This window comes from Halichoerus grypus, chromosome 14 (assembly GCF_964656455.1).
Source record: "Halichoerus grypus chromosome 14, mHalGry1.hap1.1, whole genome shotgun sequence".
In the NCBI taxonomy this organism is placed as follows: domain Eukaryota; kingdom Metazoa; phylum Chordata; class Mammalia; order Carnivora; family Phocidae; genus Halichoerus; species Halichoerus grypus.
The window spans coordinates 60,710,786-60,727,620 of NC_135725.1; the positions used below are offsets into that span (position 1 = coordinate 60,710,786).

Genomic DNA, 16,835 nt, shown 5'->3' on the forward strand with positions numbered 1-16,835 from the left:
CCTGAGTCCTTAGACTCCCCGTCTGAGTAGGCAGTACACTGTGCCACTTTACTATGTGGGACCTGCACAGGATATGGTAATTTCTTCCCCTTGGGACCTTAGCCTAAATTGGGGATAACAGTACATATCATAGTCCACCCCTTTATTCAGGCCCACTCATCCCCAGGCACACAGTCACGATGACTGACAATTACCGACTGTCGCAGGGGTGCCCTGATGCTACCACTGCCCCATGCAGCCCGGGCCCTGGGCATTCTCAGTTGCGCTCAAACACAGTCGTTGCCGATCACCGTCCCTCCGGGATAAAGCGTCCGCCATGGGCGGTGTCCCAGCTTTCGCGGTCCCCAACGGATGGTAGCGGAGGGCGGCGCGTGTTTCCCAGCCGGCAGGGTTAGGCGGTGGCACGCCGGAAGTGGCGGCTGGAGCGGGAGCGCTGAGGTGTCGGCCGGCGGGGCTGCGGCCGGGAGCGGGGGGCGGGTGCGTTGGTCATGTTTACCTTCGGGCCCGGTAGTCCCGAAGGGGATGGGACGGCCGGAACCGGGGCTGAGGAGCCGGCACCCCGTGCGGGGCAGGCGGCAGCCGCCGGGCCGTTCCCTTCCCCGTCCGCGCCGCCGCAGCCCGGGGCTGACGCAGCCCCTCCCCCGTCGCCCTCCCGGAGCCCTCGTCGCCCCGGCGCCCCCTCCCTGCCCCTGGCCGCGCGCGCCGGGGAGCTCAGGCCGCCCGGAGCTCTAGACTCCTCAGCCGCTTCCGCCCAGGGAGAGCCGTCACCGCCCTCCCCGCCGCGCCGGCGACCCGGGCCAGACTGCAGGGCTGGGAGCCGGGGCCGCCACGGCCTCGGCGCCGGCCTGGGCGGCCCCGGCGCCCGGCTGTTCGGGTGGCTGAGAGAGCGCAGCCTGGGCCGCGGGCTGTTCGTGGACCCGGCGCGGGACAATTTCCGCACCATGACTAACCTCTATGGTTCCATCCATCCCGCGGACTCGGTGTACCTCAGCACCCGCACCCACGGCGCGGTCTTCAACCTCGAGTACTCGCCCGACGGGTAAGCGCGGCCCCTCGGAGGGCGGGTGCCCGCCTCCGCCTGCCTCTGCTGCCCGTGGGCGGCGGCCCGGATTGGGGGCCGCCGGCCTGCAGGCACCCCGGCACTTTGTGAAGCGCTCTGTGGCTGTTGGAGGTCCCGGCCCAGCCCTTGGAGGTAGGCAGGCCCGGGACTCATTCGTGCACCTCGGGACGCGGAGCTCTGTGAAGCAGAAATGCCTAGGGCCCTCCACCCGGCCGGCCGGCCAGAGCCAGGCCAGAGCTAGGGTTCTCTGGTACACAGTACATGCCCAGCAAATACATTTTGAGTAAATACTCATTCTTTCCCTGTCATCCCAGGCTTGTGTTTTTCTCACCGAAGCGTCTGGCAAGGGTAGGAGTCTGCAGGTTCCGCGTACTCTGTGCCTGACTTGCCTTGAGGGGTGACAAGTGTGCTTTCCTTGGCTCCTGAAGGATACTAAGACGCGGCAGAGAGGTGTCTTATGATGGGGGCATTTGTGAACTCCCCCGGCTAGACTACATGCTTCTGTTACGGGTGTCCAGCCTTTTTCCTGGCGGATTAAATATTTCATGTTTGGTCTCGGTTTACTTTGCGTTATGGGGAATTTTCAAAATAATATGTATTTTTAGAACTTTGGTGAGTACACGAACAAGTTAAACAACAAAGGAAAAAATTTACACACAGTTCTACTCTGAGAAGACATAGTTAATATAACTCTTACCTGATCAAGGTCTTCGATTCTAGTCATTTGCTTAGTTCATTTATTCATTCCCTCATTCAGCAAATATTTGTTGAGCACCTGCTATGTTACAGATGCGGAGATTGCAGTGGTGAGCAAAACCAGCTAAATGGCACCACTCTTATTAAGCTTGGGACTTAATGGTTCAACTAGATTTTAATAACCATACTAAATATTTCTCATAATGTATATTTATAAATTGAGATAAAGGCTTGAAGGAACCGGTTGTACAACTAGGGTGTTTGAGGTTTCCCTGAAGAAATGACATTTAACCAAGAACAGAAAAAATGAAGATGAATTAACCAAGATAGTGTGGGGGAGGGCATAGAAGTATTTCAGATGGAGGAGATGGTATGTCTAAGGACCTATGGTTGAAGGGCTACTATGTCATGTTAGAGAAGCTGAAAAATGATGGCTTAACAAAGCAAAATATTTTGCTAAAGAAAAACCTAAAATATGCTGAGAAAGGAGAAAAGTAGCAGAATCTGGAATCACGGTGAGGAGATACATCATATTCCATTTCACTGATGCATATGCATCTTCCTAATTACACTTGGTGCTAGGATCTCTGGGGTTTCTACTTAGAGCAGTTTCGTGGAACCTGTAGCAGTGAATGTGCACCTGAATACAGGTAAGAGAGGAGAAACTACTGAAGTTTATTCATGTAACCTCCCCACCCCAGTCCTCTCTCCAAAAAAGCCCTGTTCCTAAAGCTTCTCCCAAAATACCAAGAATCTGTTCCTCGTAAACATTCGGTTCCTTTCTTCTCCATACCCCAACTCCTCTCCTCCCACCCTCCTGCCTATTCTGTCAGGCTTTCAGAAATAGCTGTTTCTACTTTTTGGAAGTGAGATTTTAGGTGCATGTTGAGAGGGGTAGAATGAGTTATAAAGATGGAATTCCCATTGCCACTGCTATTAGAATGAGGAATAAATTACTGATAGTTCTGTTTGAATCCGGACAATACTGTCCCCTATAAACATTTTTGTAAAAAGTAGTTAGGTACTCTGGTACTTAAAATAGTTCAATAATGTAAATAATAATAATAATAATTCAATGATGTTTAATTTGCAATTGATACATACTCATTCTAGAAAACCTAGGCAATAAATGAGCAAAAAGAAGCTAAACATCACTTACAATCCCAGAGATTGAATGGCTATCCAAGGAATTTTTTTGTGTGTGTATGTTTATTTTATTTATTTATATTTTAAAGGTTTTTATTTATTTAATCTTTACACCCAATGTGGGGCTCGAACTCATGACCCCACGATCGAGTCACATGCTCTTCCAACTGAGCCAGCCAGGCACCCCTACATATGTTTATTTTATTTTATTTTATTTTTTTAAGGTTTTTATTTATTTATTTGACAGAGAGAGACACAGCGAGAGAGAGAACACAAGCAGAGGGAGTGGGAGAGGGGGAAACAGGCTTCCCTCTGAGCAGGGAGCCCGATGTGGGGCTTGATCCCAGGACCCTGGGATCATGACCTGAGCCGAAGGCAGACGCCTAACAACTGAGCCACCCAGGTGCCCTGCATATGTTTATTTTAATATAGACATGGAATCATATTTTGTTGCCTGCTTTTTTTCATACAATATATTGTGAATTACCTATGTTAATGTATTTTTACATTATTTAACATTTTTCATTAGTTTAAATAAAACCTCTATAAACAAAATTTTTAGATTTATGTCCTCATGATAATTCTCTAGAATGAGTGAAAGGTTATGAAGATTTTGGATACCTATTATTAAACTGCCCTCTGTGAAGATTTTACTAATTCCTGTCACACACATATGAAAGTGCCTGTCTCCCCATACTTTTGCCAACATTGCACATTGCCATTCTCCTTTATCTATGTCAAGGTGATAAGCGAAAATAGTTGTGTTATAATTTTTTATTATTCTTACTACATCTACTAATAGGCTCCAGACTTTTGTAGGACTTAATTTTATAGAAAAAAGACATCTGTGTTAAATGAGATAATTTCATATATCCTTCAGTTATATGGGTTAAATCAGCTTACTGGGTACCATTATCACTGTCATTTATAAGGACTTCTCAGTACAGAGAAGGAGAGGTGACACGGAAGGTAAGAATTAAAATTATGAATTTAATAGAGACCAGACTAGAAAAAATTTAGCACTAAAAATGAAAGGATACATGGAATAGAGGTAATTTCTAAAGAATTCCAAAAATATACAGTAACAGTTTTATCAGAACAAGTGTATCACCTCCTAAGATAACATTTTGAAAAATAAAATTTGATGTTAATAGATTAGATAATAATATGTGGGACTCTGTCAAGCTATCCTGTATGAAAACACATTAGGCACTGCTGTAGAGAGAAGTAGTGTATTGGAAAATAAGAAATGAAGAAATTAGCTAGAATGGACACAAGAAAGATGCAGAGATTGAAAATATGAAGGAGGTTTAGTGACCTGGAGCATAGAGAGAAAAGGCATACTATGTATTTGGTCAGCTCCTGAAGAAAATGAGATAAATAATGGGGGGCAAATTTTTTTTTTTTTTTAAGAAATAATAGCTGAGAACTTGAAGAACTGAAGAAAATCAGCAGGCCGTGATTTAAGATGCCCAGCAGACCCCAAGCAGGAATCCTTTCTAGACATACAGTGACTCCAGAACAACAAATATTAAAATCTTTTTTTTTTTTTTTTTTTTTAATATTTTATTTATTTATTTGAGACAGAGAGAATGAGAGAGACAGCACATGAGAGGGGGGAGGGTCAGAGGGAGAAGCAGGCTCCCTGCCGAGCAGGGAGCCCGATGCGGGACTCGATCCAGGGACTCCAGGATCATGACCTGAGCCGAAGGCAGTCACTTAACCAACTGAGCCACCCAGGCGCCCTAAAATCTTAAAAACTAGAGAAAAAGACCTTCAAAGGGGTAATTATGAGAGTGATAGCCAGTTAGTCATCAATAATAGTGCAAATCAGAAGAAAGTGATTGTTTTCAGTATGCTGGGAAGAAAACTGCCAGTCTAGATGTCTATACCCATCAAAGATGGGTTCTTCATTTTTGTCAGGATTGAAGATTAAATAAATACATACACAAGCAAAGCCCAGTGAGTTTGCCACCAGACCTTCAATAATGGGATTCTACATTCAGAGGAGTTTTCAACTGGAAGGTCTGAGATGGTAGAAAGAATGAAGAACAAAGAAAGTGGGAAATATGTATGTGAAACTAAATCTAATTTCAGTTTTGTCTTTTGCAATTAACAAAGATGGAACTAAAATTGAAGAAAAAAATTATGAAGGGATGTTCTAAATTTGTTTTCTTCAGGGAGTATTTGACATATTAACTGTCAGTTTTAATGTTTGCATATTAAAATTTGGAAGATTAAAAGATAAAGAATATATTATCTCCAGCCTACTAGAGGAAAAAATAATGGAACGAGAAAAAAATATTCCAAGAGAATACAAGAAAGGGAAAGAAAAAAAGTAGAAAAGGTATAATAAAAAAAGCACAAAGAATGGCTGAAAATAAGTCCAAATATTATTAATTATAATAACTATAATAGTACTAAATGTTCAATAGGATAAACAAAAATACATCAAACACATTCTAAACAAAAGCTGGTGAGCTATATTAAAATACAAACTAGGCTTTACGGCAAAAAATTTACTAGAGATAGGTCACTTCATGCTGATAAAAGTTCAATTCACGTGGAAGATAAGATAGTTTTGAACTTGAATGAGTTTTAGATTTAAATATATGTATCAAAAACTGATAACTTCAAGGAGAAAATGGACAAATTTATCATAGAGGAAGATTTTAACGTTCATCATAGTATACCTCAGGCAGACATTGATAAATATAACATCAGTTAAAATCTTGCTCTGAAGGGCAGTATACTGCATTCAGGCCTGATACTCAGCTAGTACACATTGGTTCAGCTGTAGCAGTTGTTAATATATTGATACATATCCATAGTGGTTGAATAGTTACTGCCCCAAGCACATTGAGTGTCTTCCATGGAACCTCCCAGAGTAACCCATTATATGACAACTATAGAGTTAAGAGCTGGCACTGCAAGCTGCCAACAAACATCTTTCTTGAGAGCTACAGCATCAGTGCTAATTGTTCCTTATCCATGCTAGATACCCTCCCCACCACAAAAAAATGTATAGGCAAATGCCCAGTGACCATTTGGCTTCCCTTAGTGTGGGGCTGCCTGCCTTTCACAGGCACTCTCCTGGTCATTCTCACATAGTCCTTTGTGAGAACTGCAGCCTCGGGAGATCCAGGGAGATGAACAGGGCAGTCCGATGGAAGTAATAACACTACTGCTGGCACCATCCAAACATTAACTCTTGGCATAGTGTGCACTCCCATGACAGAATAGAATCCATGGCAGATGAATGGGGCCTATAGGGATGATATATGGATGTCATCACTCCTGGGAGGGAGATCCCTAATTTTATTGTTCCTATTGAATTTCACCATTATTTAGTGGGAAAAGTTTGCTAACACCCACTAAATACCTGTCCATCATGGGTGTCAGTAACACTCATTTAAGATTTTTATTCGTCAGAGAGAGAAAGCATAAGCAGAGGGAGAAGCAGGCTCCCCACTGAGCAAGGAGCCCAATGCGGGACTCGATTCCAGAACCCTGGGATCATGATCTGAGCTGAAGGCAGACGCTTAACTGACTGAGCCACCCAGGAGTCCCAACATTCGTTTTATTAATGAAAATGACCACCAACATAAAGCTCAGTAACCAGGAACATTTAGTTGAGGAAACAGAAGCAGAAAGGTCATTAAACACAAGATTTGTACCCTGGCTTATGCTCTTAACTGCTGTATTATATTACTTCTCATCTGGGCTGAAGGATTAGGTCTGATATAATTAAACATGATATATCAACATTATTTTTGTGGCTTAGTTATTAATATAATTGAATACATATTTAATATACAAAATTAACAGCAAGCATTATAAGTGTTAAAAAATGTTAATTATACTTACTTCAGCAAAAGCTAAAAAGAGGATTTAGCTCCATGAACAATTCTGTTGATACTGAATAATTTTTTTACTTACAAAGACTCCAAGTTACTGACTACCAATTAATGCGGACATTCGTGGAGGCGCTTTATGCAATTACCTATGTCTGTTCATGGTGCAGACAAGGGCACCTGGGTCAAAGAAAAGATTATGGCTATAATTTCCAAAAGTTAATAAATAATGGAAATTAAGTTGATGAGCAACTTAATTAGAACCTTCACTTGGCATACATAATTATAGGTTAGTTTATTTTGAAAATGTTTTCAAATTTTTATTCATATGTTAATTTATATTACTATTGAATGTTAAACATTTTTAAATATCACACTTGACTATATGTAACAGCTATCTCCTGCTTGCTTTTTTTCCAAACAAAATGGAAGATTTACAAATTTTCACTTAAAAGGCCACATTTCAAAAGGTTATCATGGAAGTACAGTTTCTCAGTACAATGTGATCATTAGAAATGAATAACAAAAAGATAACTAGAAAAACTTCCATGTGTTTTCAAGTTGAGAAACATTTATAAATAACATGGGCCAAATAAGAAATGATAATGGAAGTTAGAAATATTTAACACTAAATGATAATGAAAGTACCATATGTCTCAAAACTTGTAGGATATAAGTAAAACAGTACTTACTAGGAAACTTATAGTCATTAATAAACTGGAAAGGAAGACAAGGAAAATTAATGAGCTAAGTATCCAGCTCAAGAAATAGAGAATAGTGAAGTGATCTGTAAATAATAACAAAGTCTGAAGAAAGCAGAAGGAAGGAAATATAGTAACAAAGAGTAGAATTTCAATACAAATACTCAACAGAAAATTTTGTCTTTGAAAAGACAAATAAAAATGAAAAACACATATTGATGAAGAGAATCCCCAGGATACCTGGGTGGCTCAGTCAGTTGAGTGTTCTACTCTTGATTTCGGCTCAGGTCATGGTCTCGTGGTTGTGGGGAATCAAGTCCCACCTAGGGCTCTTGGTGCTGAATCTCCTTGTCCCTCCCCCTCTGCACCACTCCCCGCTCTCCTACGCTCTCTCTCAATACATAAAATCTTAAAAAAAAAAAAAAGAATCCCCAAGTAAACAATATTCAGAATGAAAAGGGAACATAACTTCAGATGCAAGAGGTAGAGATTTTAGCTTTCCAGAAGTAGTAAAGTAGGTGGTTTGGGCCAGCCCTTTAACAGACAATAATTAGAAAAGCTAGAAAAAATATAAAATATTTAATGTAAGATATAAAAAGCTTATGTTTGAAGAGACTGGAGAATTAAGGCAGTTAGTAAATTGCAGGGCCAAGATCTACAAAAGGAGGGAAGCCAGAAATGTGAGCCCACCATTTTAGCCAACTGAATTAAGCAGTATGGTAGAAATGAAAAGTGTAGAAAATAAAATAATGTAAATCACTACATTAACATACTGAAGGAAAAGTATAGGGTAATTTCAGTTAATGTTGGAAAACCGTTTTATGCAATTGAAAATAATGAAAAAAAAAAAAAAACCCAGCAAATTTGAAGTAGAACCTCCTTAATCCAATAATAGGAATCTACCCCCCCCAAAAAAGAAAAACAAAACAAATTCCACAGTAAACATTGTACTTAATGATGAAATGGTGAAGGTATTCTTGAAAATCAGGAATGAGAGGAGTGCCTGCTAATATTAACATTTCTATTTAACATTATACTGAAAGTCCTAGCTAGTGTAGTAACAAAGTATTTAAAAAAAAAGCATTTGTTTGTACATGATATGATTATTGACAAAGAAAACCTAAAATAACCTATAGATAAAGTATTAAAATAGCAAGATTGATGGATAAATAATTTTAAAATCAATTGCATTTCTGTACACCAACAACAAACAGCAAATTTTTAAAAAGAACATTTACAAAAGCATTAAAAAAGCGTTAGATACCCAGGAATAAATCTAAGAAGATAGGCATGACCCATATGGAGAAAATCTCCATGGTAAATGGAAATACACCATGTATATAGATTGAAAGACTTTGTATTGTAATGATCTCAATTCTATGCAAACTTTTTTTTTTTTTTTAAGATTTTATTTATTTGAGAGAGAGACCAAAGGAGCACAAGTAGGGGAATGGGCAGAGGGAAGAAGAAGAGGGTCAGGGACAAAGAGACTCCCCACTGAGCAGGGAATCTCAGTCTGGCTTGATCTCAGGGTCCTGGGATCACGACCTGAGCCAGAGTCAGACACTTAACCCACTAAGCCACCCAGGTGCTCTGTATGCAAACTCTTCTATAGATTTATTATAGTCTCAAAATCCGTAGCTGGATTTGTATGTGTGTGTACATAACTTGATTAAGTTGATTCGAAATGTATAAGGATGTTTAAAGGTCCAAGAATTGCTAAGATACTCTTGCTAAGAAAATCTAAAATATGTGGGAAGGTAGACATGTTACTGATGGGATGATTCAGTATTGAATGATATAAATTCTACCGAATTAATTTGTAAAGTCAGTGCATCCCAGTAAAAATACTAACAAGACTTTTTAGTAGGACCTGACATGCCATATCTAAAATTCATTGGAAGACAAAGCATATTATTAGCCCCCCCTGCCCCATTGAGAAAGCATATTAGCCCTTCAAAAAAAAGTTCATAAAGCAATGTTCATCTTGTTTTGCATATGTGAAACCTTTTAGAAATTAAAATAGTATGGTGATGTTGCATAGAATAAGATATAGAATCCAAAAACATAACATATGATAAAGATCACATTTCAAACCAATGAGAAAAGTATAGGCTTTGATATTGGGACAAATGATACTCATTTTAAAAAGTTACAAATCAGGCCATGTACAAAAATAGATTGTATTAAAACAAAGCAATGACTATCAGTTTTATAAATCTTACAATGTTTAAGACTCTCCCAGAATCGCCAATTCATTTACTTTGTTTGTTTTAGAGAGGGAGAGTGTAGAGGGTGGTGAGGGAGGGTCAGAGGGAGAGGGAGAGAGAGAATTTTAAGCAGACTCCATGCCCAGCACAGAAGAGCCTGGTCCTCCTGCGCGGATTCAGTTTCACAACCCTGAGATTATGACCTGAGCTGAAAACAAGAGTCGGACACTTAACTGACTGAGCCACCAGCACCCGTGATTCATTTACTTTTTTGCACAAAAAGGAGTAAAGTTCATTCTATGACTCTTGTGAGTAACAAAAAGAAATGGCTGTTTATTTATCTTCTAAAATTACAAATATTAATTTGAATATTTTAACTCATGCTGATCAACTAGCACAAAAATCCTTCAGATACGAAATTTTTGAAGTCCAGATATTTCAAAAATGGGTTTATGCAGAGCAGACACCCTTTAAAGGACAATTTCATGATTACTAAATATGGAAAATATTTCAATTTAGATTTTTTCCCTCTCCTACTTTATCTAAAAAGTTTGTTCTGAATAGAAACAAACTTTTGGCTATTTAAAATTCTATCCTGGGGCACCTGGCTGGCTCAGTTGGTAGAGCATGTGACTCTTGATCTTGGGGTTGTGAGTTCGAGCCACACATTGGGTATAGAGATTACTTAAAAAATTTTTTTTTTTAAATTCTGTCTCATTTTCATCTTAGATGTACAAATTCCATTTGTTATTGGAACTATAAATTGGGAAGGCCTGCAGTTTCCAAGACTCAGGATTTCATTTGCTAGATCTGAATCTGAAAGATCAGTGCCCACAGAAAACTAAGACTTAAAGTAAATAAGACAGTTGATTTTCAGAAATCAAAATGGGGCTTATAAAAGGTTTATAATAATATAACTTTGTAATAGGAAGGGGCTGAAACAAGAGACAATACTAAAAACTGTAAAGGAAAAGATTAAGTTTGATTATATCTAACTGGTTTGGTAGGATATATGCCAAACTTTTCAGTACATTTTAATAGATACTGATAAATATATAATTTTGTCATATATGACTTTTTTTTCCTAAGTTGCCTCATCTATGCATGTTATTTTTACAACCAGCTTTTCTCGTTTAAAAATATGTTTTGGGGGCGCCAGGTGGCTCAGTTGGTTAGGTGTCTGACTCCTGCTTTCTGCTTTCTAATGAGATAGAGCCCTACATTGGGCTCCACGCTGAGCATGGAGCCTGTTTGGGACTCTCTCCCTCTTCTCTGCTCCTCCCCACCCCCACCCCCCAGCACTCTCTTACACATGCTCACTCTCTCTCTCTCTTTCAAAAAAAAAAAAATGTTTTGGAGTTCTTTCATATCCATATGAAACTATCCCTATCTTTTTAAATGTTGCACCATATTGCAAAGTGTTACATACCATGGCTTATATAATCAATCGTTCCTTCTTTCGTGTACGTTTAGGTTACTTTTTTTTTTTTTTTTTTTTAAAGATTTATTTATTTATTTATTTGACAGAGAGAGAGCGAGAGAGGGAACACAAGCAGGGGGAGTGGGAGAGGGAGAAGCAGGCTTCCCGCCGAGCAGGGAGCCCGATGTGGGACTCGATCCCAGGACCCTGGGATCATGACCTGAGCCGAAGGCAGACGCTTAACGACTGAGCCACCCAGGCGCCCTAGGTTACTTTTTGATTTCTCATTATGGTGAGGTGTATCTTTATATATGCTTCTTTGTATTTATAAATGATTATTTCTTTAGATTAAATTCCCAGGAAAAATTGCTGAGTCAAAAGGTACACACATTTAAAAGTTTGGTAGATACAGGTACTCTCCAAACCTAAGCTGTACCAGTTTATGCTCCACCATAATGTTTGAGAGTACCATTTCCTACTATTGCCAAGAACAGATAGTTTCAATCTTGTAAATATTTGCTTCTAACATGGACAAAAAAAAGTTATTCATTACAGTTTGTGTAATTATAAATAAGTGAATATCAATAATAAGAGAATGCTAGAAAACTAAAGGGAAATATGTCCTTTGCTTTCAGGTCAGTGCTGACTGTTGCTTGTGAACAGACTGAAGTTCTGCTTTTTGACCCTATATCTTCAAAGCACATAAAAACACTTTCTGAAGCTCATGAAGATTGTGTAAATAATATCAGGTTAGTATTTTAGTGATATAGTGAAGTTTATTAGTGTGACACAAAATATTCTCATTTGGAAGTTAATGAAAATTTGTAACGTCTTGCCCAGCAGTGCTAGATACGTATTTGTGATTTGTGAATTTTATCCCTTATGAAACTTATTCCTTTAATTACAAAACTTGGTATTAACCATTTTGGATTAGAATCTTTCTGAAATGTATTTTTTACTTCCATATGATTTTACCTTTTCTCTTCATATATCAGGGTCATCATTATGAACCTCAGCCATGTATTATGATAGTCCTGCAATGTCTTTGGGCTAATGATCTGTGTAGAATTATGGCAGTCCCATTGCTAAGCCTCTCTTACCCCTGTCCCCCAGATCCAAACTGTTGAGGGGAAAAAACACATATGCACACAGAACTTCTTTCTAAAAGCATGTTGGAAGCACCTTAAATTCTCAATAATGTGGGAAGTAAATAACAGTTGAAAGCTTGGTGGATTAATATGCAGTCATTAAAATGATGGTCACAGGGACTACATATCAACATTGACAAATGCTTGGGGCAATATATGTTAAAATCATGATAAAAATTGTTACAAATATGACATGATGCAGAAGATAAGGAAATATTTTTCAATGCTAACATGGGGTGGGTTAGAATGAATGGATGATGAGTAATTTTCTGTTTTTTAAACATTATGTAATAAGATTATATTCATTTTATACTGAATCCTTTAAATGTTCAAAAAAAAAGAAATAGGGAAATTACTTCTAGTTACGGTGACATACTGAATTTTGGTGTAACCTCTATGCTCCAAACACATAGAACGACAGATTAAATAGCACAAAAGATACAGCCATGCTTTGAAACAACATAAACATTTTTGTGAGCCATAAATGGAACACAGACACAAGCTGTTATAGGGCTAAAACCACAAACCCACTGGGTTTTGAGTCTGGTACTGACGTGTAGTTGTTTTAGTTCCTGTCAAGAATCAAAAGTACTAAAGTGCTTCATATGAGGCAGGAACCAGAGCCAGAAGTACTACACAATGCATTGGCTAAAATGCCTGTCCCATTTGTGAAAGGCTGAAAAAAAGGGAAAAGATATTCACTACCTGAGGCCATGGATTTTGGCTGATTAAGACACAACCTCATGGCCAGGAATTCAATGAAGCCATTACTGAGTCAGTGATTGAATATTTATGTGTGATAGCTCCAATCTCATCATGAAACTGAAGGCCTTAATGTCATTATAAGGCCTAATTGTGGATTAGGGGTTCAGAAATCCAAGTGGGGGCAATTATAAAACCATTAAATAGGAAAGAGAGGAAAAAATAATTAAAAACCTTTCTTACTTAAAATAAGCCTATAACCAAAATTCTAAGACTCATGAAGACATCTAATATTAATATCATAACAAATTCAGCAACTAAAACAAGCATATTTTCTGGATGAAATTAATTTTATGGAGTAGTCCAACAAAGACTTTATTTTTAAAAATAAATTATTTATTTTTTTTTGACTAGGTAATACATGCACGTGGTACAAAATTCAAAGGTACAAAAGGGTAAACAGTGAAAAGTAAGTCTGTCTCCCACCTCTGTCCCCTAGCCACCCAGTTCCCCTCCCCAGAGGCAACCACTATACCAATTTCTTGCTATCCTTTTTGAGATAGTCTATGCATGTACAAGCATAAACACACACACATACATACACTTTTATATAAATGGTAGCATTCTACACACACAATTATATACCTTGGCTTTTCCATTTAATAACATATTTAGAGATCATTCCATATTAGTACCTATGGATGATCTTATTCTTTTTAACGGCTGCATAGTATTCCATTGATTGGAAGAAACTTTAAAGCATTTTTAGGATGCTCCAAGAAATAAGTTAATTGATACTTTCCATTTAAAGAGAGCTCAAAATTATGAAACAAAAGAAATGCAACAAGAGCAGGTTAATGTGGAAAAGAACCAACTACAACTCCTAGAAATTAAAAATGTACTTAGTATATAAAAAACTTAAAAGATGGGATAAATTTTATCCTTTACACCGCTGATGAGAGAATTAATGGGTTCGAAAATACTAAGAGTACTTAAAAGACATAGGGGATTAATTGAGAGTGTCCAGTATATATATAATAAGAATTACAGAAAAAGAAGATGCAGAGATTGGTGGAGAACTAATTTTTGAAGACACAAAGGTGGAGAATTTTTAGCATTAAAGAAGGTCCTGAATCCTCGAATCAAAAGTAGACCCTCGAGTGTCAGATAGGTTAAATAAAGATAAATATACATTTAGACAGATTGTAGTAAAACTTTAGAATATCAAAGGAAAAGAGAAAATCTTAAAAGCCACCAAAGTTAGAAGCCAGATTACCTACAGAGGTATAATTCAACATTATAACAGAAGGTTTCTCATCAGCAACAGTTGATGCTAGGAGATTATGAAGTAGTAGCTTAAATACTAAGGGAAAATAATGCCCAGTGCCATATCATATCCAGGTAAACTGTTATTACATAATGAAGAATTTAATTAGGTGAAATGATAAATGTTATTAATTATTAATAGCAGAAAGATAATTAGGTTTTTGGGGGGAGTACATTTAAAACAGTTAAAACTAAAGTCTAGGTTTATTTTCTGGTAGTAACATTAAAAAGGAAAAAATATGAAATTAATTTTTAGTAATGTTTTATTTACCCCAATAGGACTAAAATATCATTTCAACATGTAATCATTAAAAAATTTATTGAGATATTTTAGTTTCATTTTTTAATGTTAAATTTTCAAAATCCAGTGTTTTAACACTTAGAGCACAACCCAGTTCAGACTGGCCACATATCAAGGATTGAAAAGCCACATGTAGCTAATGGCTACCAAACTGGACAGTGTAGCTTTAAATAGTAACAACAAATAGGTTGTGTGTAATATGGTAAGGTTCGTGTCATGTTCAGGAAGAAGACAGAAATATTAAGTAATTTCAGACTCTTTCAGAACAATATATAATTAAATATATACAATGAAAAAAATACTAAATTAAAGATAACTAAAATAGTAGACATACAAAGTATAGCTAGCTTCCAAAACAGAAGTGGGAGAGGGAATATTGAAAACATGATCAGTTCAGTGGAAGATGGGAAAGCTTAAAAAAGTAAAAAAATAAATAAAACAAAGGAAAGGGATGATAAGTAGAAAACAAGAAGTAGAAATAGACCCAGTATATGAGTAGTTCACAGTAAGTATAAATGAACTGATCTTTATTAAAAGACACGGAGACAGCAATTTGAATAAAAACCAAAATCATCTGTATATTCATTATAGAGATACCAAAACTAAAACTGCCCAAAAATGGGAAAAGAAAACTAATGTAGATTATCATTATTGGACAGATGGAAGACTAAAGGCTTTAATAAGGATAAAGTGAAACAGTACATATTAATAAAAGGAAAAATCAACTAAGAACATAAAATAATGATGAACTTTTGTATTTAACTTGAAATTTGTATATTTAAAATAAACCCAAAAAAACCAAAAACAATACAGATAAGGAATTACAAGTCTATAATCATAGTTAGAGATTTTAATACACTTCCATCCCAAACTCGTAAATCAAGTAGATAAAAATTAAGCTATAGAATATTTTAAAATATCTTAGACAACCTTTCTACTAAAAATAGAAATGCAGGGTAAGATTTTTTAAATATATTTTTTAAATGTATAGTTGATCTGATAGGAAAGAAAGGAATCCTAGGGCCAAAAATGAAGTAGATGCTAGAATGCAAAGAAGTAAACAGGTATTCAGCTGGCTTTTACCCTGGAGGCATCTGCCAAATGCGGGTGACCTTGAGCTTCTGTTTCAATATGTATAAGGAGTTACAGTGGACAGGAGAGTTAATTCTATGGCCAGTTGAAGATGAGAAGTCTAGTAGAAAACTGCATAAGGCTGGGACTCCAAAGAGCTATTCTTACAGCATAAAGGTGATCTAGAAACATACCACCTTGTTCATGTAGACTATGACATTGGTAGAGGGTTGTCAGAAAATCTCCTCAGTGAATGTCTGACCACAAGTCAGTCTTCATGCATGTGTGGGGCCCAAATTCACACTACCATATGGTCCAAAACCATCTAGCCAGCAATTTTAAATTGGATGCAGGTTGATAGTACTGCCAGGTACCTGCAAAAACAAATGCAAATCTTCTCTGGGGAAGAAAACTCAGTATCATAAAGAAGTCAGTTCTTTCCAGATCAGTCTCTAAATTTAGTGCAGTTTTAATCAAAATACCAACAGGGTTTTTTTTTTTTTTAACTTAAAAATTCATATTGAATAGTAAAGTGCCAAGAATATCAATCTTGAAGGAGACTAAGATGGTAGTCTTCCAGATATCAAACGCAGTCTTAGGACAGGGATAGATTAAGTACCTAATGAAATGGAGTAGAACTTCCAGAAACAGACCCATGCATATATGGAAATCTAATAGATGACTGCAGGGGCATTACAAATCAGTGGCAGGGAAAATGGAAAAGAGAGAATTGGTTATATACATGAAATAACTGCGAGTTAAAGACCTAATTATGAAAGCAAACCATTAAAGCTTTAGAAGAAATATAGAATATATTTATGTTCTAAGGATGAGAAAGGATTTTTTTTTTTTAAGATTTTATTTATTTATTTGACAGAGAGAGACACAACGAGAGAGGGAACACAAGCAGGGGGAATGGGAGAGGGAGAAGCAGGCTTCCCGCCAAGCAGAGAGGCCAATGTGGGGCTCGATCCCAGGACCCTGGGATCGTGACCTGAGCTGAAGGCAGACGCTTAACGACTGAGCCACCCAGGCGCCCCGAGAAAGGATTTTTTAAGATACAAAAAACACAGATCATTAAAGGATTGCTAACTTCAACTGCATTAAAATTGAAAACTTCCTTCTAACCAAAGACATAACAGTGTGAGAATATAAGCTATAGGTGGGTGGGAGAAGATATTTTCAATGCACATAGCCAAA

General features: G+C 37.7%; 1 protein-coding gene across 1 annotated transcript in view; it reads left to right on the forward strand.

Moving 5' to 3' along the window:
• Nucleotides 1-390: 390 nt before the first annotated feature.
• DCAF10 (DDB1 and CUL4 associated factor 10) overlaps nucleotides 391-16,835 on the forward strand; it is a 41,154-nt gene continuing 24,709 nt past the window's right edge. Inside the window, exons 1-2 of the mRNA XM_036100468.2 lie at nucleotides 391-1,039; nucleotides 11,723-11,836. Coding sequence (XP_035956361.1) covers nucleotides 489-1,039; nucleotides 11,723-11,836 — 665 coding nt within the window. The 5' untranslated portion in view covers nucleotides 391-488. The remainder of the gene's footprint in view (nucleotides 1,040-11,722; nucleotides 11,837-16,835) is intronic.